Source organism: Meles meles, chromosome 18, assembly GCF_922984935.1.
Source record: "Meles meles chromosome 18, mMelMel3.1 paternal haplotype, whole genome shotgun sequence".
Classification (NCBI taxonomy): Eukaryota; Metazoa; Chordata; class Mammalia; order Carnivora; family Mustelidae; genus Meles; species Meles meles.
Window position 1 is genome coordinate 39,804,608 of NC_060083.1, and position 23,968 is coordinate 39,828,575.

General features: G+C 49.5%; 1 protein-coding gene across 2 annotated transcripts in view; it reads right to left on the reverse strand.

Moving 5' to 3' along the window:
- The window catches only part of IGF2BP1 (insulin like growth factor 2 mRNA binding protein 1), a 40,674-nt gene that overhangs the window by 16,033 nt on the left and 673 nt on the right, over positions 1-23,968 (reverse strand). For both annotated transcript variants that reach the window (XM_045985798.1, XM_045985797.1), the window contains exon 2: positions 23,203-23,263. In XM_045985798.1, the coding sequence (XP_045841754.1) occupies positions 23,203-23,263 (61 nt within the window). The remainder of the gene's footprint in view (positions 1-23,202; positions 23,264-23,968) is intronic.

Here is a 23,968-nt window from a genome sequence, read left to right on the forward strand (position 1 = left end):
TGACACGGCATCAGGACCGCCACCTTCCCTCCTTCCAGATGCCTTCTCTTGTCTCCTTCCCATGTTTCAAATACCTCTTAAAAGTGTAATCTTCCCCAGGAAGGCTTTCAAGTTCAAGGTTGATTCCCAGGGCAATTAACTGCTCACTACCCAAATCGATGCCCTAATCCCTGGGCTTACTAACATTTCAATTGACTTGATCTTCACTGGTCAACTGTCATTTATGTCTCGGCATATCCTTGATCACAAACTTAGTTCAGGGACATGGGCCAATGAAATCCTAACGGCATGAGGGAAAACGGACCTGGGAAGCAGAAAATCCAGTTCTAGCTCTTAAACTACCCGACTGGGTCTTCATCTGACTAAGCCAAGTAAGCTTCAGGCCTCATTGTTCCTACAGGTCCTTGTCAGCTCCTGCCAAGCTAGAGGAGACAAGTGTTGAAAACACAGGACGAAGGGAAGCTAAGCTCTCACCGTAAAAGTTTCCCTCTTGGCTCTCCTAGGTCCCCTCACTCACTCCACCCCTGGGACCTTAAAGGGTCAAATGGAAACTGAAGGGTCTCTAAGATCCCTTCTAGGCTGTGCAGCTAGGAGCATGGAAAAGTCTTTATTGATGAAATACACAAAGGAAATCTCTTCCTGGGACAAAATGACTGCAGGGAAAAGGAGGATCCGTGTTGAAGGGAGTCTACACGTTTAAGGCTCTTTACCTTGGCTGGTTCATGAACCCGATCTAAAGTCGTCAGACTACACTGCAGAACAAGACAGCAAGGATAAGAACCGTGTGTCCAGTTCCGGGTCCTCAGATCCCATACCAGGCCACCTTCTTTGATTCCATTCATAGGCAAAAGAGGGGGCCTGACATATGGCCTTGTGAGGGATGACGTCCCATAGAACTCTCATTTTGTGCCCAAACAGGTGGAGAAAATGCAGAAACCCTCACAATCCAAGTCCCACTGTAGGGAGAATTACGGAAGAGATGGTTACAGCATGGAAGACTGAAGAAGACAGGGGTCTAGCTTGATGCCCCACGCCAGGAGTCCTTCCCTCTAGCAAACTCCTGCATGTGAAAAGGCTGGGGCTGCCTGCCTGGGAGCTCAGACCAGTAAGGGCCTATAGCAACCACTGTGCGGGAGCTCAGTGTGAAGATGGCTCTTTCAAGATGGTCCCTTAGTGTAATCTCAGGTCGAAGGTCAGATATACCCTCCTCCTCCTCCTCCTTCAAACTCCTAGGTTTAGGGACCTTTCTTTTCAAGGCAGGGAAGAGTTGGGGAGGGGATGGGGTGAGGAAATCAAATCATGGTTTGGGGTTTTAATCCATATCCTGAAAGCAATGGCAGTCTGGAATGTATGGAATGTTCCAGAAGGAGGGGGAGGGCAGGGCCACAAAACCAATGAAAGAAAAGACCTCCCAGCAGCCCTCTCCCACCCCCAAGAAGCAGAGACTCACCCACCTCTCTAGGACACACATACCCAATCCTGGGAACCCCTTCAGGCCCCCAAACCTCCTTCCCGCAAGCACCCAACCCTGACACACACTACAGAAGCCACGGAAGACCCTTTGTCTTTTAAGTCCTTGGCCTGGTTTCTATTACTGATGGTGCTACCTAATTTCTTTCAGGCCCAAAGCACGTGGGGCGATGTTGGGAACTGTACCCAGTCCTCCCCTCCCAGGACCCCCGGTGAACTCCTCTGCCCCACAAACTATGGAAGGCCAGGGGCAAGCTGCACCAGAGTGGTATGCGGAGGGCTTGGGGGTCCAGAGAGAAGCCATGGCATTTGATGGCTCGTACCATCGTTTCCTCCTGTGGAATCGGACAGGGCTTCTGTGAGGACTTCCAGAGATAAGCTGTGCGAATGCGGGTGCCTTTCATGGGAGTGGGCGCTCAATCCCTAGCCCGGTCCTCAGGAGCCCACAGGCATCCAGACAAGCATGGAGGGAGACAGGGAGGAAGGGCTGGCCAGGAGCACTCTCGCTGGGCGATGGTAACGCAGTCGTTACAATATTTAGACGTCATTGCTGGGGCAACAGTGGGAAATACCAGCAGCTCCAATCCCCTGCCTCCCCCTACAACTAAATGGTCCTGGTACGGCCCAGGGCCCCACTCCACACTCCAGTGCACCAGCTTCCACTAGGGCTGAGCGGTACCTCTGCCCTACAGGTAATAAATAGGGCCCTCTACTCTGAGCGGAGCCTGGAGGGCCCAAACCCCAACACCCCTCGTTCAGATAAAGCAAGAGAATCCCTAAAGGTTCACGAAGCACACCTAAGCACCCAGGAGCTGATAAACCTGTTGAGTGATAGCCCCTGGCACCGAAGGCAATGGTTTCACCAACCTAATTCCTTCCCTGGGTGCCAACGCCCTGTGGCTTCTGACTTCTTTGCCTGCCTTGACCCGAAGGGCAGTTACCAAGCCCTGCGGCAGCTCCAGAACAGAGGAACCACAGGGCACCCACCTTCCAATGCTGGGGGAGGAAGAAGTGGGGGTGGGGTGAGGTGGGGGGCCATGAAGGCCACAGAGACCAAGTGACCATTTTTCTCAAGCCCTGGGGAGATTTCCGCAGAGAACAGAGGGAGAGAGCACCCATGCAACCGCATAAGGAGTTAAGGAGCAAACCAAGAATTTCAGGAAACACAGGAATTGGACACCCGGAAAAGGAGGTGGTTGGGAGTTCTCGCTGGGAAGGAAATTCTCATCCTTTTCCCCTTTTCAGAGAAGTGTCACTGACTTAGACTGGGAAGGAAAACAAGTCAATTAGGGAAGAGCCAGCATTTGAGGAATGCTTAACAGACACCACGCTGAAATTCAGCACTTGCTAGAAGACCCTCATTACCCGTGAGGGTGGGGTCCGCGGCTCCATTTTACAGACCAGGACCCTGAGAATGGAGATTGAGTATTTCTGCCAAGCACGCAGCTACTAAAAGCCTAGTCAGGCTTGGGACTCAAAACTTGTCTGATTCCAGACTCCGTGTGCTATCCCCATGCTGCTATTTTGATGCAAGAAAGGAGACAAAAAAAGCCTTTGCCAAAACTCAGCCAAGTCTGGCCAAAGGACAACCAAGAATATTCAGAATTTGGGGCGCCTGGGTGGCTCACCTGGTCAAGCGGTTGCCTTCGGCTCAGGTCATGATCTCAGGATGCTGGGATCGAACCCCAAGTTGGGCTCCCTGCTCAGTGGGGAGTCTGCTTCTCCCTTTCTCTCTGCTGCTCCCCCTGCTTGTGCTCTCTCACTTACAAACTCTTTCTCTTAAATAAAATAATTTTAAAAATCTTTAAAGAAAAAAATATTCAGAATTCATACAACAGCGGTGCCTGGGTGGCTCAGTCATTGAGCATTTGCCGTTGGCTCGGGTCATGACCTCTGCTCACCAGGAAGCCTGCTTCTCCCTTCCTGCTCCCTGTCAATAAATAAATAAGATCTTAAAAAAATTTTCATATGGGGCGCCTGGGTGGCTCAGCGGGTTAAAGCCTCTGCCCTAGGCTCAGGTCATGGTCCCGGGGTCCTGGGATTGAACCCCGCATCAGGCTCTCTGCTCAGCAGGGAGCCTGCTTCTCCCTCTCTCTCTGCCTGCTTCTCTGTGATCTCTGTCTGTCAAATAAATAACATCTTAAAAAAAAAAAAAGTTCATACAACATAGTGAACAGTGGGGGCCTGGCTAAGCGGGTACTATTCTCCAATAAATCAAAATGTCCCACCTGTAATTCCATAAGCTCGTAACTTCTCCCATAAGTGGGTGAAGTGATTCTATGGCATACTGAACATTGATTAGGTACTGGATAACACTGTTACTTAAAATCCGTGATTTTGTAAGTTCTTATTTTTTTAAGTAGGATCCATGCCCAGTGTGGAGCCCAACACAGGTCTTGAACCCTAGACCCTGAGATCAGGAGCTCAGCTGAGATCAAGAGTCGGATGCCTAACTGATTGAGCCACCCAGGCGCCCCTCAAGTTCTTATATTTAAAAAAAAAAAGGGGGCGCCTGGGTGGCTCAGTGGGTTAAAGCCTCTGCCTTCGGCTCAGGTCATGGTCCCAGGGTCCTGGGATCGAGCCCCGCAATGGGCTCTCTGCTCAGCGGGGAGTCTGCTTCCTCCTCTCTCTGCCTGCCTCTCTGCCTACTTGTGATCTCTCTCTCTGTCAAATAAATAAATAAAATCTTTAAAAAAAATTTTTAAAAATTAAAAAAAAAAAAAAAAAACAGAGAGAGAGATAGGGAGCCTGGGTGGCTCAGTCAGTTAAGTGTCTGCCTTCAGCTCAGGCCACGATCCCAGGATCCTGGGATCGAATCCCGCATCAGGCTCCCTCGCTCCACCTGCTTGTGCACTTGCTCACTCTCTCTCTCCCCCTGACAAATAAACAAAAACTTAAGAGAGACAAACAACTACAGAAAAATAAGGTGCCCAGGGCTCTCTAATCAGCGGGGAGCCTGCTTCCTCCTCTCTCTCTGCCTGCCTCTCTGCCTACTTGTGATCTGTCAAATAAATTAATTAATTAAATCTTTTTAAAAAATAATAATAACAAGGTACCCAGGATTTGCAGCAAAATAATCAGAGGGTGAAGAAAAAATAAACACTGGCTCGATATGAGTTGGTATTTCTAAAGCTAGGTGATGGGTACATCGGAGACTTACTACATTATCCTTTATACTTCTTCGCTTGTATACTTTTTTCCCATCATTAAAGTTGTTCTAAGTGGGGCGCAAACCCAGGGCGTGAGACCAGTACCTGGGCTGAGACCAAGAGTCAGATGCTTAAGCAACTGAGCCACCCAGGGGCCCCGAAAACTTTTTTTCAAATTACTCCAGGTTAGCCAGTTTTAAAGTCATAGCAGGTTCCAAATTAATCGATCTAACGAGGTTTTCCGGTTGGGGTTGTATGACCAAGAATGCAAGCCTCCGTGATGTGCATGCTGGGGACTGGAGGGGGCAGGGGCCTGGGGTCCAGGGCTGAGAGGAGCGGATACACAAATGACAGCCTTCAGAAGGGGGCCTCCCCAGAAGGCAGAAGGCACAGGAGGTACAAGGACCCCAGGTCTCCTGGAAAAGGGCTGAAATTTGCCCCAGGGAGGGTTCTATTCCTCTTTCCATCCCCACAGGCCCAGAGGAAGGGATCTCACCCCCCTCTAAAAGGATAAGTTCCTTTAAACCCAGGTGGCCTAAACTAGCAGAAGGCCGGGGGAGTGGGAGGGAAGCAGCAACAAGTTTTGGAAATCTTGTCAAGCTTGGGGCCCCTGATCAAGAGTCAAACCTGGACTTTCGTCTCAGCAGAGAACCAGGATTAAACTGGGATTTCCAGATGAGATCCCTCACCTCCAGCCCTCCCCCAGGCTGTGATTTTCTGCCTAGCAGGCTGTGTGGCCTTGGACAAGTCCAACCTTCAACCCTCTGGACCTCAGTTTCTCACATGTAGGAAACAAGGACCAGGACTGGTCTGTTTTACAAGGGCTTGGTTTCCCAGCAGGGATCAACCCTGTCTACCTATAGGAAAAGGCTTTCTTGGGGCGCCTGGGTGGCTCAGTGGGTTAAAGCCTCTGCCTTCGGCTCAGGTCATGGTCCCAGGGTCCTGGGATCGAGCCCCACATCGGGCTCTCTGCTCAGCAGGGAGCCTGCTTCCCTTCCTCTCTCTCTGCCTGCCTCTCTGCCTACCTGTGATCTCTGTCTGTCAAAATAAATAAAATCTAAAAAAAAAAAAAAAAAAGGGAAAGGCTTTCTTAATCTGAGGAATTTTCTATGGCCTAATGGTCTTAATAAGTGGTTCTTTTTTTTTTTTAAGATTTTATTTATTTATTGGACAGAGAGAGTACACAAGCAGGGGGAGCAGCAGACAGAGAGAGAGGGAGAAGCAGGCTCTCTGCTGAGCAGGGAGCACCACGTGGGGCTCAATCCCAGGACCCTGGGACCATGATCTGAGCCAAAGGCAGACGCTTAACCAATGGAGCCACCCAGGTGCCCCTTAAATAAGTGGTAATTAACACCCTCTCACACACATACACCTTTGTCGATACTCCATCCCCCCAGGAATGTGATAAAAGCTAAGAACACTCTACACCAGAAAAGTGCCAACATTCCACACAGTGTCAGGATCTCAGGAGTTCATGGAGACTTTGGACTCCATCCATAAGTCCACAGCGAAGACGTCCTCCCGCACATCTTCTCATGGAACTTCATCCCAAGGATGCCCCAGTCCTGGCTCAAGCCTGCAGACAGCTCCTCAAAAAGCTGGTTAGAAACTAAGCCAAGACGATGAGAACACAACCTGGCTGGGGAGGCAGCCAGAGTGGTTACCGGCACGTCCGGCAAGAGCGAGCCACAAAGGTTGCTTTCCTTTCTCATCCACAAACTCACGACCGTTAACTTGCATCAAGGTTTCTGCAAAATTTGTGAAATCTAAATGCTGTTCGCGGGCCCCTGCTGGCTCAGTCAGCGGAGCGTCTCACTCTACATCTCAGCTCACGTCACAGTCTCAGGGTCTTGGGATTGGGCTCCATGCTCAGCGCAGTCTGCTTGGGATTCTTTCTCCCTCTCCCTTTGCAACCCCCTCCCCAGCTCCAGCACGCGCACTTGCACACTCTCTCTCAAATAAACAAAATCTTTATAAATAAATAAATTATAAAATGCTGGTTGAATGTTTCCCATGAAAACTTAGCATGTGAACTGGAATAGGCTCTAAGTATAAAATACTGAACACCGGATTCCTTATGACTTTGTACCCCCTCCCCCAAAAATATAACCATGTTGAATTAGTAATACTCTGAATTGGGGCGCCTACGTGGCTCAGTGGGTTAAGCCTCTGCTTTCAGCTCAGGTCATGATCCCAGGGTCCTGGGATGGAGACTGGCATCAGGCTTTCTGCTCGGCGGGGAGCCTGCTTCCCTTCCTCTCTCTCTGCCTCCCTTTCTGCCTACTTGTGATCTCTGTCTGTCAAATAAATAAAATAAAAATCTTTAAAAAAAAAAAAAAAAAGTAAGGGTGCCTGGGTGGTGGTTCAGTGGGTTAAGCCTCTGCCTTCAGCTCAGGTTATGATCTCAGGGTCCTGAGATAGAGTCCCGCATCTGGCTGTCTGCTCAGCAGGGAGCCTGCGGGCGCGCGCGCACTCTCTCTCTCTCTCTGCCTGCCTCTCTGCCTACTTGTGATCTCTCTCTCTGTCATAAATAAAATCTTCAAAAAAAAATTTTTTTAAATAATACTCTGAATTTCCAAGTTAATTTTAGAATTAATCTTTTACATTATTTTCCCTCTTTTCTGACATGGCTATTAGGAAATTTCAAAAATTTTTTTAAAGAATCTAAGGAAGAAAAAAAAAGAAACTTACATATGTGGCTGTCAATGTACTTGAACTGGACAGGGCTGCCCACTGTGCTACAATGCAGAGCATTGTGATGGAGACAGGTGTGCCTCCTGCTCTCAAGGAGCTGACAGTCCAGTAGGGGACCCCATTTGATTGGAGATGAGAGAAGGGACTGGACAAGGTTAACTGGGGGGTAGAAGGGGGCTGTCCACTGCATCCCTTTACAAGTGGGTGATCCTGTTGACTCTTCAACAAGAGAGTCCCCCGCTGCTGATACAGGAGAAGCACCCTCCAGAGCCTGGCCCTCCTCCCAGTTTTTTCCAGCTGGAAGTCACACATCTAACATGCCCTGAAGTATCAACGTCAGCCTTTTCCCTAAGAGTACCACTGATCCAGTCCCCGCCCCCCCCTTCCCATCCTGCCTCCTTATCCCTTATAGGGTGGAGAGGATGAAAAAAAGTAACTGTCCAGGGAAGCCTCCGAAGAGGGCGGACCTGGCACGCTCCGGGCATGGCAGGAGCTGAGAAAGGAGGCGGGGCCGGAGAGGGGAGGAGGAGCTGGCCCAATGCCCAGGGCTCTGTGCCAGGCTGATCCAGAGGCAGGGCAGCCAGACAGGCGGGCTGTCGGGTGGGCTGATGGGCAGGGCAGGGGCTGGAAAGGAAAACATGAACCTACTGAAAGGTACGGGAGTAGGCAGCGCAGACGCCGCCGCCCAGGTGAACGCTAGGGTGTTAGTAGGGGCGACTGGAAGGCAGCGACGCCGCTGCGAAACATCTGCGGTCCCGGGAACACGGTCTTTTAAATGCATGTAGCACCCGTGCACTGTCCCACGTTTGCTCGGACTCCTGTGCTAATGCTGGGGACAAGCAGAAAGGAAAATCAAATCTCCAGGAAAGACTCCGGGATGAAGCATATACCCACCCCACCCCCCGGACACACACACTTTGGAAGGCTTTGTATCATATTTAATATGCTCCCAGCCTACCTAGAAGCAGGGAAGCAGGTGGGGGGCGGGGAGGGGGGAGTCGCTCGGCTTCTTACATGACTAAGGATGTGCGCGCGCATGCGCGCACCCACACACATGAACCCAGCACCAGCAAGTTCCAGTTGCAGGAAATCAGATTCCTACACTGAGGCTGGCAAGGGGTATGCCCCCCCGAGCCTGAGAGGTCCCTCAACAGTCACCTTCGTCTGACGGCTGGAGAAACACAGGGCTCCGAGAAGAGGAAAAAAGAGCCTTGGAGACGCTAACGTACAACCAGAACCCAGCTCTCCTCCCAGGACGGTGTATGCTCATCTCTCCACCAAACCCTGCTTTCCCTCTAACAAGAAGCGTTAACACAGCAGAAGCTTGTAGAGCCCCGATGTCAGCAGCAGGAAAAATGCCCATATTCTGTACGGCTAAGTGCGCGCCAACTGGCTTTTACTGCATGCGGCTCTAATTTGGGCACAGGGTTTAACTCACACAAGAGCTAACTAGACTATAATACGGCTGGATGATTGTCAGAACTGTTAGCATAAGAAGATAGTCACCAACAACTCTTGCAAGATTTCGTGTAAGTTTTGGGAGAGGCGAGGAGGGGAAGGAGGGACATGGAGCAGGAAGGCTCTCACCGCTGTGAGCAAGCAAACCTCGAGGATGTATATACTTCGTTCTGCTCACTCATCTCGGAAATGAACGGATTGACAAGACAGCCCACGCTTTTTTTTTCTTGCCCATGTGGGGAGCGCCAGAGAGGAAGCCAAAACAGAAGCTCCGAGACAGTGCAGCTCTTTCCAGACAAATCTCAAGTTGGCCTGGGCCAACGGTCTCTCCCCACCTCCACCTTGCTCTCTCCCTCGACCTGTGCTTTCACCCGAGTGGCTCCTCAGAGTGGGACCTGGCCATGGGAACTCTGTAGGGTGAAGTGGAAGGAAGGAGAATTTGAGTATGGGGACGTGTGGAAAAGCCTTCAGAATAAACCTAATTTGTGGAGACAAATGATAAAGAGGTAACCCAGCGTGAGCAGCGGAGCCTTCCCGGTGGAGGCGGCGACCGTGTGGGATCAGAAATGAACCGTTGCAGACATGATTTGCCATCCTTCTCAGACTGGCAGTGAGAAGCCTTTCCAGCATCTTCACTTGTGGGGGAGGGGGGTAAAATACTCAGAGGAAAAAGCAGAAGGTAGAAGGAGTATTCCTGTCCAAAGCTCTTCAGAGATGTTGGCTGAACTCTCACCACCACCACCACCCCCCACCACAAGAGAGATGTTAGCGTTTCTCCAGAAAGGCTGAGAACCAAAAGGTCTGGCCCTTTGGGACCCGCAGACCTGGCTCAAAGACAGAGCTGGTGCTCCGTGGAAAGCATGGTGGGCACACCTCAGAAACAGAGAAAGGCTGAGTCTCTCCCTCAGGAGCGAATGGCAAGCTTGGAGAGCCCAGTGCAAGACAGGATTCTACGGTGGAGCTCTCAGAAGCAAGAATAAGGAAACTAGACCAGCCTCAAGAGAAATCAGGCTTCAGCAACTCCATTCCCCACAGAGAAAAAGCCCCTATGGGACTTAGCATAATTCTTGGAATCGACAGTGTTCCCTGTGAAGGGCCGCCAATGGATCCCAGTGTACATTAAAAACAGTAACTGCTCATCCTACTAGTAGGAAGGAGTGCTGGCCGTGTCCCTCCGGCATGAGGCTAAACCTCCTCAAGGCAGGTCTCCCCGTGAGTTGCCGGCAGAGACCTGCTGGGGGTCAGAAACTTCGGGAGGCTGCTGTTTGTCTCTTCCTACTGGGGTGGGCAGTTACCAGAACAACTCTCCTCCTAGGTGAACACCCACCCCGAGTTGTGCCCAGCCTTGAGGCAGGCGCAGATGCCCTATGGGAGGTCTTTCTCCCCAGCTCAGGGATGGCGGCACCAGGAGTTGCAGAGGCACCTTCCAAGATGGTGCAGCCAGCAAGGTCTCAGACCCACCAGGAGCCCCAGGGTGGCAGGCCCTGCCCCGGAGGGCCGCCAAAGCAGGGGCAGGCAGGGCAACCGAGGAGAAAGAGGTGCCTGGGAAGGGCGGCAGCAGCTGAGGGTGGGGGAGGGCTGGCAGCAGCTGGGGGGAGGAGGGGAGCCCTCATGAACGGGCAATTGAGAAGGCCTGAGCAGCTGAGCGGCCGCGCTGGCGTCGCCGGGCCTGCGCCCCACGCGGGCGGCCCCTTCCCCCAGCCCCTCACCTCGCCCAGGGAAAGCTGAGCGCGCGGCCTCCCACCCCAGCGGCTGGGTGGGCCGCGTCGGCTGAGCTCAGAGAGGGGGCAGGCGATGCCCCTCGCCCCCCCCCCCCCCGCCGCAGTCTAGAATGTTCTGCCGCCAGAACCCCCTCGGTACCCAGCTCGGTGAGAGCCGGTCCCGCCCGGCCCAGGGGGCCCTCGGCTCCCCCGCGGGGCCCAGAGGGGGAGGGGAGAAGCGCCCCCGGGCTGCCGGGTGGGGGTGGGGACAGGACTTTGCCCTTTGTCTCTCTCTCCAGAGCCACCGGCCGAAACCCGACCCCATGAGTGAGCCAGGCAGCCAGCGAGGGGCAGGCTCCCCCTCCGGGGTCCTTTAGTAAATCCAGACCCGACCTCCCTGTGGTCAGGGCTGTGACTGAGGTGGTCCTGTGGGGGAGGGGGCTTCCCGCCTGCAAACAGGCCTGCAAGCATTTAAGTGGGAACCGGTTGGGGGTAGGGGGCCAGGAGAGGGCTGGAAGTGGGGCCGCAGAAGCTGGAGGGGAGAAAATGGCCCGGGAGGCGGCATTCCTTAGAGACCTCGGCCGGGCTGCGGGGAGGAGGCAGGACCGGGCCAGGGAGGCCTCCCACTGAGAAGGCAGGAACTGAGGCCCGGGAGTGGGCTGGGGGCACGGATCGCGAAGGCCTTCCGGGCCTGAAGAAAAAACACCCTCTTCCCGGGGCGTCCTGGGAGCCTCCGCAGAAAAGTTACAATCGAAGACTCATCTCCACTCCCCTTGCGCAGTAGGGCATTTGTCTGGGGGCGAGAAGGACCTTCTTTGTCTGCCCTCTCGGGGTGTCATCAGTTAATGATAATCTTATTTTGCACAGACTTTAGAGTTTACAAAGTCCTTCTTTACACCCCCTTCCATGAGCCTAAAACAGCGACAAGAGGTTGATTTGAGCCTCTGAACCGCCAAAGAATGAGAATATTTATTTCCATTCTGCAGTTCAAAAAAAACAAGCCAACAAACAAAAAAAAAACTGGCTCAGAGAAGTTAAGTGACTAACCCAAGGTGACACTGGCCAGCAAGCGTGGCCACACCATGAAGCCTGCCTGCTCCTCCTGCTTGGGGGGGGTGGGGGGGGGGGGGAGAAGGTACCTGGGCTCTTGATCCTCAAAAACATAACTAAGCTATGATTTATGATTCTGTAGGCTTGCAACATAGGTGAATTCTCTGTCCCTTCCTGCTGGGAGGTGGGGGGGAGAGAAGCATCTCACCCTCTCCCCCTAGACTCCCATGTTTCATGGGGTTGACCTAAACAGAGTGGGGGGAATACCAGCCAAAGGCTCTAGCCCTGGTGCCTACCAGAATGCCAAAGGAAGGAGGCCCTTATAACTCAAAATACCTAGCTCGTTTCATGGGGTTTCTGGAGAAGGGGATGTTGCAGATGAGGAAACGAGGCCCAGGAAAAGATAGGGACCCTGGATCCCACAGTTTTCCCATCCGGGGAAACAGCAAGCTGAGGCTGATACCCGAACTTTAACCCCACTCAAGTCCTTCTCCACTTCACTCAGCTCTCTGTAGGTCTTTTTCGTTCTAAAAGCAGCGTCCCCATTTCCCACCTTAGCTGCCCAGACAAGAGGAGAATTTTCTGGGTTTTTTCTTAACCTCTGAAAGTTGCCTGAAAATCCCAACAGTGTGAGGAAAATAAAATGCTAAAGCAGGAATGAAATACCTGGGAAAGGAGGAGGCTCAGAACAGGTTGAAATTCATGTTGGGCGTGTTTTTATTTGCTAACCTGACTTATGCTCTCCCCCCCAGAAAAGCTCAAGATAAGATTCAATTCCTTTGAACGTTAGAGGATCACCTGTTCCCACCTCCGAAGAGCGCTCAGCCTTAGAAGTGGAAAGGCGTGGGTTTGAATCCCAGCACCACCACCGAGTCACGTGCGGACCCTGGCTAAGTCACTTGACCCTCTCAGCTTCAGCTCCTTCTGCAGAAGAAGTCCCTTGCACAGGACTCTCTATGAGGACTGGGGGAACAGTGCTTTAGATGAGACGAGATGCTCAGTAAGTGTCCATCTTTTTTGACCTGAGTCACCTCCAACAGAGCTCTGGAGCCAAGATGCTGCTCTATAAGGGAAATAAACAGGGGTATCCTCCCCACCTGCCCGACCGCCTCACTACAATGCCACCCCGCTCTTCTACATGAACATCTCTCCCAGTCAATCCATCACGCTCTCCTTAATCCACCCCTATTTTGTCTGCCCATCCTCCAAAACACAGCTTAGCTAGCTCCCTCAAAGCCTCCCTCCTCTATTTTAGTCCCTGAGGCTGTGCGCCTCCATTTTAATACATGGTCTTTTGGCCTCTGCTGTCCCACAGAGCTCTTCCTGGATCTCAAGTGAAAATGCCCGAGGGCACAGATTTTTATCTCGCACCTCTCTGGTGCAGCTCCCTCTCTCAACCCTTGTCTCTCTCCCCCACTATGAAAAAGACCCAACAGTGCAAATAATTAGTGTTAATGGCAAGAGAGCGGTCAGGCAAAAACTCCCGTATTTATGGAAGGTTGAAGAGGTGACCACCATGGAGGAAAAAGCAAAACTGGCAATGGTTTGAGATGGCGAGTTTACTGGGTACAGTTCCAGTCCCGCAGGATGGAGAGAGTTCTAGAGAAGAAGGCAGGTCCTGACTGGGCGACAGCATGAACATTCTCCATAATGGAGCAGAGCGTTTCATGCTTACTGCAGTCAATGTCACGGTATGTACGCCTCACCATGTAAAATTATTTAGATATTTAAGAGGTCGTTGATTAACTGAAATTCTAAAATCCTTAAAATTTTTAACTTAGGGGCGCCTGGCTGGCTTACTAGGAAGAGCATGCAGCTCTATCTTGGGGGTCCATATGAGCCCCAGGTTGGGCATAGCGATTACTTAAAAATAAAATCTTATAGGGGTGCCTGGGGGGCTCAGTGGGTTAAGCCTCTGCCTTCAGCTCAGGTCATGATCCTGGGGTCCTGGGATCGAGCTCCACATTGGGCTCCCTGCTCAGCGGGGAGCCTGCTTCCCTTTCTCTCTCTCTCTCTCTCTCTGCCTGCCTCTCTGCCTACTTGATCTCTGTCTGTCAAATAAATGAATATCTTTTTTAAGATATAAAAATTTGAAAATCTTATAAATAAGCAGACAGATAAACAAATAGCTTTTTTTAATTTAAAATTCTCTTAAAACTAAGGAGCAAGTGAAAAATCTAAAAGCTCCTAGAGGAAAATGAACCAAGAAGTTGTAGTTCCTCCCATCTCCACTCTAAGACGAGTCTTTCCCTTGTCCCTCATTGTGTTTCTGACCCTGGCAGAGGCCGTAGACTCTGGACATGTTCAACCGGGTGAATGAATGCCCACGTGCATAACTGAGTGGACACACTCGGCGAGATACCAAACTTTACAGCAAAATGCTAGCGACTGTACCGATCTGTACCATCTTGTTAAATATTTTACGTGGAAACTGGTTGTAAATATGTTATTTTTAAAATCTCCCCCCTCCGCAAAAATGGCTAATGTCTGACTGGCAAACACCCCCCCCACACACACTAAAGTTGCTGACCATGGGATGTTTTGAAGAAAGCCTGTCTCGGCTCAGGCTCCACTCTTCCTCTAGTTAGAAGTTTAAATTTAGCAAACTACTCATTCAAGATAGTCAGCAAGGGGCAAGCGGAGGAAAGCGAAAGGAAGATTATCTCACAGAGACCTAGGAGGTTTGTGAAGGCCATCATATCCCACCTGCCTATCCCCCGGCTTATTCTGGACAGGTATCCCTCTACCCGATTCTAAAAAGCCAGCAGCAGCAGCAGCTTTGAATCAAATGGTAATGACCACAGGCAGGACAACCCTCGAGATAAAATAACCCCAGTGAGCCAGGTTTTCCCTTCTTTTACATCAACAGAAAGTTGCTGGTGTGGACACTCGACATAAGGAGTCAAGGGAGTATCTTCTGAACATGGCTGTCCCCGCTCCAAGTCAACATCCTCTGTCTAGTCCCTGCTCAGAGCACACTGGCTGCAGCCACCAACAGCCGGGTCTGCGAAGGATCATCTCTACTCTTTAATTTAGGGTTGTCTCCAAATCCTGCCCAAGCCAACTGCTCTATTACAGTCGGACTTCTCCTCCCAAGAAACTTAGAGACCTGGAGGAGGAAATAGAGAATAAATATTTCTAGCCTGGAACAGACATCCTCACCAAGATTACTCCACCCGCCAGCCCCCACGTTAGTTCCTGTCGCCCCTCATTTTGTCCTCTTCATCTCCAGAATACCTCATGGGAAGCTGAGGAGCCCCAAGCAATCCCAGATGCCACTCCAGAAGAGAGGCAACACACATCATTCCCCATAAACTAATTGTAAAACCCTTTATAGTAGCTGATTAAAGTCACAAGCCTGTTAAATGGCCCAAAGCCACATCCGGATTGGAAGCCCTTCCTCTCCCCACCCCATGGAGAGAAGATTCAATTCGCAGTCCCCTAGACAGATTTCGAAGGGGGCAATCGGTCTGTGCGAGTGGGGGTGTGCACACCCTTTCAGCAGAGAGGCCCAAAGAGAAGAAGTGGACGGCCACATGGGCTCTCTTTCCAGTCCAGGGGGCCAGGGAAAGTGATGCACGCCACTGGGGCTGTGCCCTCTAGAAGGGCACAGGAAAAGGAACAATGTATGCGGTCGCTTCCTGGGCATCCAGGGAGCCCCAACTCCTGAAAGGCTTCTTTGTGAGCTTACCAAGAGCTGAACATCAAGGCAAACATGTCCATCTCCCACCAGGTGGGGGAAACTGCTCTCATTTCTTCCTTCCTCTGACCCGCAAGGACTCACAGTCCCCTTCATCCCGAATCCTTCTCATACTTACCTCATCTGCAGAATTAAGATGGTTCCTCTCTCACCAATGTCCCTACCCTACATGCACCTTTGACAGTAGCCCCCAGTTACGAAATCTCCTCTGGCCTGGGTTCACGGCAGCGACAACGAGTACACGGCCCCCTCCCCGAGGAAACAGGAGTAGCATTCTCCAGCACGCTTGCAGTCTCCTGTCTCACCGGATGGGGTCCATAGCGCAGGGGGCCTGAGGACACTGCCCTGGTGAGCTTCATCTCCCTCTCCCAAAAGGTGGCTCTTCCTTTCAGCATGCAGGTTACCCGAGGACCCTACACATAAGTCCCTTTCAGTATGTCTGTCCATCACTGTTCCATGTCAGACACATGCCAGCAGCACAGACAGATCAACGGCCTGCCGACTGCCTTAGATACATGCCCCAAGCTGCCACAGTCCAAAGACAGGAGGCAGGGAGGTCCGTATCTACAACAAATAATAGCAATGATAATAGTTAATGTGTAATAACACCAGTTCACAGTTACCGAAATGGAGGCTCAAGAAGATTAACTTCTGGGCACCTGGGTGGCTCAGCGGGTTAAAGCCTCTGCCTTCAGCTCAGGTCATGATCTCAGGGTCCTGGGATCGAGCCCCATATGGGCCTCTCTGCTCTGCAGGGAGCCTGCTTCCCCCTCTCTCTCTGCCTGCCTCTCTGCCTACTTGTGATCTCTGTCTGTCAAATAAATAAAATCTTAAAAAAAAAAAAAAAAAAAAAAAAAAGATTAACTTCTACAGGTTCAGTCACTGCCTGGATCCAAAGCTCTTGTTTTTAAATACTGAGCTATCCTGAGAGCCCCTTCCTCCACAGTCCTGAAGAGGGTAGGAGGAGGCACCGAGGGTAGGTCAGAAGACCATGACCGCATGGGGCTTCCTCTCTCCTTGAGCCTCAGGAGTTCGGAATGATTCCTGTCCACCCAGCTCCTGCTGCCAAAGAACTCAGACCCCACAAACGACCTTTACACTGAACAGTTTTTCCCTGAATCCTGATTTCTCCTCTTGGAGATTCTAACTACATCCAATCAACTCAACTACCCAATCAAATCTCCCTCAGACTTAACATTTTCCACTGCAAATGGTCAAAACATCTGGATGAAGGACTAATTTTTCAACTGAAACTAACTCAAAATGAATGAAAACTGGGGTGCCTGGGTGGCTCAGCGGGTAAAAGCCTCTGCCTTCGGCTCAGGTCATGATCCCAGGGTCTTGGGATCGAGCCCCACATTGGGCTCTCTGCTCGGCGGGGAGCCTGCTTCCCTTCCTCTCTCTCTCTGCCTGCCTCTCTGCCTATTTGTAATCTCTCTCTGTCAAATAAATAAATAAAATCTTAAAAAAAAAAAAAAGAATGAAAACTGAAGGTTTCCCTTACCCTCTTTTCCTACAGAACTCTCGAGGGGGTTGATGAGAATCCACGGAACAGACACAGTGTGGGAACGAGATCCTCCACTTCTCCCATCTCATCTCAAAGAGAGACGTTTCCACACCCCTCCCCTTATGAGCAAAATTCACATCCATCCATCCTGACAGGTCTCTCATGTGCCTTTAGCCACCAAAATGCCACTCGTCTGATAATCACACTTGTCTGGAAAGGTCCTCCAAACACCCTGACATACCAGTCAAAAATTCATCTCATCAGCCAGGTGTTTGCTCTGTATTTCATTCAAAAGCAGTTTACCAATGGTTCACCATGCCCTGTGCTCCCTGCCGTACAACCCCAACCTCAAATCCTGGAAGACCCGACTTCTGTGATAGGACTGCATTCCTGGGGGGGGGGGCCACAGGCAATGTTCTGTATACTGTCATATTTCAGTGTTTTCCAATCAGGGTTTCTCCAACTGTATTCCAATGAGGTGCAGACCCACTTTTCTCCTGTAATCCGCGTACACTGTATTTCAGTGGTCTGTGATTAGGGTAAAAGCTTGTTCCAGCCTGTTCTGCCTTCACTCTTCCACTATTTATTGCAAACCTACTAGCTGCAAACAGGCCTTACAAAGCTGGCTCAGCCTGTTTCATACCAGGATGACCCCTCCCACTCACTAAAAAAAAAAAAAAAAAGAAACCCCACAGCCCCCTCCGAACAAAATTGGAGAAGACATCCGAGCTCTTCTACAGGAATGGAGTTAGCACACTGGGGGGCTGAGCTGCTTCCTGCCCCCAGTGCCTTCCCTGCAATGGCACCTTATCACAGACCCCCGCCCCAGGATCTTTTGCTAACCGTATCAAACTTATCAGTAACCAAAAGAGCATGCACTCTCTCCAGTGCCTGTTTTTTGAGACCTTTTCTTTTGTTTTGACAGGCATTTTAAAAGGTGTGGGCGAGGAGAGGAAATGTGCTCCGGACAGGTGTAACTAGTGTGCAAATCTAATGTTCACACGGAGTCAAACACTGGCTGGGACCCAGAGAAAAGTCTTCCAAGCCCAGTCAGTGGCCCACCGGAGGGCCTGTTGTGTCTCTTTTACAACACCAATGAAACCCACCCTAGAACCTCTGGCTATGAGTCCCCCTGTTATTGTTTCAATCCGCCTTTGGGACGCGGAGAGAGGCCATTCTCTAAAGATTACTGGACCCTGTTAACTCTTGCAGCTCTGTGCCCCGTTGCCAAGGGGCCTCGGATCCGGGGAGAGAGAGGGCGACCACTATGCCACCTCCATTTTCTCTCCACCTCTCGCCCTCTTTTCTCCTTACCCCTTCCTTTCCCCCCAGCCCTCTCCACTCCGCCTTGGCCTTTAGCTTTTGCCTTCGAATGCAAAGGTCTTTAGGCAGCCAGAGCGCTGCAAGGGGGCCGGGGAACGCTCCACGTGGGCGAGGTCGGGAATCTGGGGGTCCCTGCGCAAAGTCGGAAATCTGGGGCTCTCGGGACCGGGGCGAGGCTATCTGCCGGCGCGCCGCGGCCGGGGGTCCCGGGGACCCCGGGAAAGGCAGCCCTGCGGGGAGCCCCGGGGGCGCGGGGGCGCGCGCGGAGCCGGCCGAGACTCCGGGCCGGGAAGGGGCAGGGCAGCCGGGCGGGCGCGGGCTCTGCAGGAAGCGCCTCCAGGGCCGCCGCGACTTTCTCTGCTTTTTGAAAAGGGGAAGGCAAGGCGGGCAACTCCGACAGCAGAAGGAGCCTTGCCCTACGCGCAGTCTCCCACCCGTCTTCCAAAGCTGCTGTCTGCGACCCCCTCTCCCGCGGGTCGCAGTGCGCCTCCAGCCGCTTCTCTTTAAAAGCGAAGCGGGAATTCCACCCCAACCCCCATCTCTCTCTTTTCTCCCCCGTCTGGAATTTCCAACCCAGGACTAACTCGTCTGATCTCTCCCGTCTCCCCTGCTGCTTTTTTCCTCCTCTTTTCTCTCCCTAACACTCCCATCCTAAATTCTAAGCTGCATTTTCTGGAAGGCATTAAAAGCTACATTTTAAGAATCTTTCAAGAAGTTAGGGAGCGAACAAGACGGAATTCAAACCCTAACAGCTGGCAAAATGTCTGTTCTTCAAACGCCTTTGGTTCATACATTTACTCTAATGACAACACCACCACCACCGCCGTCACCACCAACAGAGAGATAACCAATGTCTATCTTCAGCAAAAACATCCCCAAGTCTCACACAGCACTTGCTGGTCTTCCCCCTTTTCACTCAACTAAACCAGATCTGAAATCAAAAAATATTTTAAAGTCGTATATTTACTCGCCTATCCCAGTGGTATCAACTCGCTATTACACACTGAAGTTTAGACAAAACCCTTAAAAAAAAAAAAAAAGCCTTAAAAGTAGCCAAACCCATAGAATAGTTTCAAATGACATACATTAAGGTAATTTAAAAAGATTAGAAGCTTCAGAACCCTTGAATCAAGATTCTTCCAATGGCTAATGTCATGTGTTTCATCTCTAAAACATAATTATGTTTTGCTCCTTTTCCACCAAAAGCTGTACCATTAAAACTTTACATTTGGAACAGTTAATTATACTTTGAATGAATTAGTGATGGATGAATTTCTTCCCCTTTCTCCCCCAAAGTTTTCCAACTGAGAAAGCATTAGGGTAAAATTTTCATCTTTCTACTTTGGTCAGAAAATAAAGGGTTCTAGAAACCTACCACTCTTCCAATGGACAGATACCACTGTCCTTTAGGAAAGCATCTTGAAATATTGTGCACTAAATGACAACAAGTTAAGGGATTTGCTAGCAGTGAAGAAAACAATTTATGAATTTGTAAGGTCTACTTTCTAGGTGGAAATGAAGATGAGTGAACTGATTTCCACCTTCCTTCCAAACAGTGCAGAATAATGTAAGAATCAACTATTTTTAAATTTATTTAAAGGCAAAAAAACCCTAACCTAATAGGAAAACTTTTACTCAAAGTGTCTTAAATTGTTTCTACTTTACTCTTACTGGTTGAATACAGGTCAGATGTATCTTTCAACTACAACCACTAAAGAAAGGTGCCTAAAAATTCTCCCACTCTAGTACTTTTTACTCCTTTGTTGTTTTTTTAAGACATTCCCTTGCTTCTTAACTCTCCTTCTTATAATTCATTTTCAGTCCCTAAGAACAGTTTTCATTAAAGACAAGTCCATTTTTGAAGGCAGAATCTTTTTGCTTGTTTTGAAAACATTTAGTGATCCAATTACTTCAGAGCAAATCACTCAAATTTAAAAATAGTCTTTTTGCCACTTACAAGACATCCCTTCACACCAATTTTCAAAGCTGTTAACTTTAGGAAATTAAACTGTAAAATCAGAATAAACTTTAAGCACTTTCTGAGAGTTCTCACTCTTCTATGGCTCTGACACCAATTTTCTTTTTTTTTTTTTAAACCTGGAAAACTTAAGGTAAAGTGTTTAGCCCACCTCAGTTTAAGTCAGCTTAGAGAAAAGAACAACCATTAACCTGCCTAAGAAAATTAGTCTTTTAAGTCGAACACATTTCATGCACAGAAATGCAGTACATTCTCTTGCATTTTTTCCTTAACAGCAACACCTTTTACTTTGATGACAGCAGTTGACAGTAAGTATGCTATCTTTAGGTCACATTCCTCTAGAAAAAGGTACACACAGTGGCGAATGAAACAAAAGTTTAATTCCTTTAAAAAGCAAGTCAATTCTTAAAACAAACAAGTCTAAAATGGGACCCCCCCCTTACCTTAACTACTCTTGTGCCTCTCAAAATAAAACACATGTACAAACCCCTTCCACAACTGTTTTTAAAAATGCTTTTGGCTTTTCTCCATTGTCCTAATATTGACAGTGAATATATACAAGTTCTCAACAAAAAGCTGAAACTGCTGGCCCAAATTCCAACACTGTCTAAGAGAGGGTTTGGGAAGGTGGGAGAAATTTAGTATCATACATTTTAAAATTTCAAATTAATGTTTTCAGCTTAAATGCATAATGCTCAGTCTCTTGGATTCCCAAAAAGGTACAAATTATATCAAAGAGAGATACAAAGTTAGAACAAAATAAATGAATACTTCAAAATCAGAGGATGCTAAGGTAACCGCTATTAAAATTACCTTTTGTTTGCCTCCCCCACCCCAAAATACAACCAAACAAAAAAACAGGAACACTTAGGTTGTTAGATTTTTAAGAATCTCTTAGAAATGTTTAAAGTCATAACTCATGTGGAACTGAGTGTATCAAGAAGTTACTTGTTTTCTATTTTTTTAAACAGTGAAAACAAGGGTATATACATACACAATACATATGCACAGTCGTTCATTTTGCTCAAAATATATCAGTCATAGTTAATTAACTAGTTCCTGTTCTATACATCCATGAGATTGAAAAAAGCCAGTAACAGACCAAGTGAAAAAATAGTTTTCAGACAGACTAAAAAACACATACCACAAAATGCTTCCTTCAAAGAACACAAAATGATAGAGCAAGCTTACTTCATGAAAACAAACTTTTTTTAAATCCTAAAACTTCAAAAATTGATTCAGTCTAGAAAAATGAAGTGCCTTCTTAACCACCCCACAAACACACACAACTGACTCAGTGTGTGCAAAAAAATTGTTTTAGGGAGGGGGAACACACATAAAAGGTGGAATTTAATACGGATGTGGAAAGGAGGATTTTGTACCCCCCTCTTCTCATCTATCCCACCCCCTTCCCAACTCAAAAGCGCCCTAAGTAATGCATTTTGGAGGGAACAAGAAGGAGCCTGAAAATGACTTGAAAGCAAGCAGATGGCTTAGGGGGAAAGATCCATAAATACAGAACACCATGGAAATTAAAATATAAATGTTTTGGGTCCCATTTCATCACATTTTGCTATTTCTCTTGCTTTCACTTCATTCCCTTTAAAATTTAAACCATCCATAAGAGCAAAAGGAAAAAAAAAATCCCACAGATGTCAGAATTCCAGTTATTCTGGACATTTCTCATCAACATGTTTCAAACACTCAGCTTTCCATTCAAATATCCACAATCTCCTCAATAAATCTACTGGTGTCAGTGTGTTTCCCTGAGTCCCATCTCCAGGAAATGTTTCCAAATAATAAATAAGACTTTTTTTCTTCCTTCCGATTTTATTGCCTCTTTACTCCTAACTCTAATTGACTTTCCAATACGAGTATTTGAAGTACTTGATGTTAAATCATAGGCTCTATAAACATAGTTACAAGCCATATCGATCATCTACAGATACAATAGTTCTAAGTTACTTAAAACATCTTAAGATGAACTCACTGAACCGATTTTTATCTCACTTAAACTTTATAGTTAAACTTCACAGGCTCAACAAAATAAAATAAAATAACCATACAGACCCACCCACCTCCACCTTCCTACCCAGAAAAGGCCAGGATTATTCTAAATGCAGCAAGTTTCCAGTAGAGATGAGGGGGAGAACACACCTAGGGAGGGGAGGGAGGAACAAGAAGATCAAAGAGTTCCTGGGGGCTGCAACAGGAGGGAAAATTCTACACTGTCAATATGGTTAAAGTCAGATTTGAGAAAGCGGAAAAGCTCTGCCCCTATACTTCCCAGCCAGAGTTCAATGAAAGATCTGAAATCCACCATGAATCAGATTTGGGGATAACATGATAGAGGTACCCCACTTTGCTTAATTAAGAATAGAAAGGTATTGGGGGACACACACACACACACACTCTCTCTCTCTCTCTCTCTCACTCTCACTATTCATCCAGGGAGTTCTAGACCCTCCAAAGAGCCCCAGCTCACAGCCTGAACACAAAGCTCTCACCCCAGATGGTCCCCTTGTAACAATGGACCGAAGGAGTGAGGGCTGGGGGTGGGGGGGCTGGAAAGGATAGCACCGCCAAAGCATATTCTTTGCAAAATCCAGTTGGGAAGAGAAGACTGTATTGTGAGGGACTGGTGGGGGGGGGGGGATGCCCTTGCCTGTTGCAGAAATATCCATAAAGCACAAGCCTAAGAGAATTCTTTTGGAGGCAGGAACTCATTCCACTTCCCCAAGGAAGTGGAAGGGGACACCCCCCCCCCACATCCACTTAAGAATTATGCTAAAGAATGGGTGGGGGGAGAAAAGGAGCCCTGCTAGAAGTTGCAGAAATGTCCAGGAGTTGGAACTCTTCAAAGATTTTAGCTTCCCCACAAAAATGGCCCCACACACACCTTGAACAAACTCCACAAGGTTTCTCTTCTATTGATTTTTCCCTTCCTTCTCCAAATACCATCTCTCAGCCCACCCCAGTCCCGGCTTATTTTTTACAAGCTGTAAACCACCCATTACAAGATCTTAGCCAATCTTCTCTCCCTGCCCCCAACATCCGGAGTTGGGGGTGGGAAGGCCAGTAATGGGTTTCTTCCACTGGAGACACTATGGACCCCTTCACACAGCCTCTAAGCACCCCCAGGTTGCCTCCCTTCTCAAAGAGCCCTTTCCTACCTTTGTTTTTTGGGGACCGAGTGTTCAATCTCTAGGCGTTTTCCTTGCAATTCGACTTTCCCTAAAGATTAAAAGAAAAGAAAAGAAAGAGGCAATGTAAGAACTGGAACGAGTGTGGGGTGGGAAGAGGGCGAAGAGGGCAATTCAGGAGTTAGTGGGATCGGAGATCTGCCTAGGAATCCAGGCAGTGGGTTCCGTGGCCAGACGCGAAACGGTCGCTCTGGGAATGGTGGAATCTATAAATTCGTTATTGTGTTTTGTTAATTTTCGTTTTGTTCCGTTCTCTCACTGAGGCTAGTGGGGTAGTGGATCGCTCCGGGAGCCCGATCTGGGAATGGGGCGACCAGAGCGTCTGGTGTGTGGGCTGCCTACTCGACTCCCAGAGGTGGGGAGCTGGGGCCGGGAGAGAAAGGGCTCCCCGTTGCTCCCAAAGTGTGTTGCGGGGGAGGGGTGCAAGATGAAACTTAAGTTTTCCGCCTAGCCGCGCAGCAGGGCTCGGGGCGGCGGGGCGCTCACCTGTCGGGCGGGTGGCGAGCAGAGGCCCTGGGGGAGCGGAGCCGGACCCCGCGGGGAGGGTCCCCGGCAGCCGCGGCGCGCGCCTCTCGGCCCAGCCTGGGCGTCTCGGGAAGCAGCATGGCGACCCGGCGCCGCCGCCGCCGCCGCGCCACCCCGCTCACGCCCCACTTTCAAATCAAAATGGCTCAAGCCCAGGCCCTGGGCGGGAGGCGGGACCCCCTTCCTCTCCAGCCCTGCCCGAAGTCTGCAG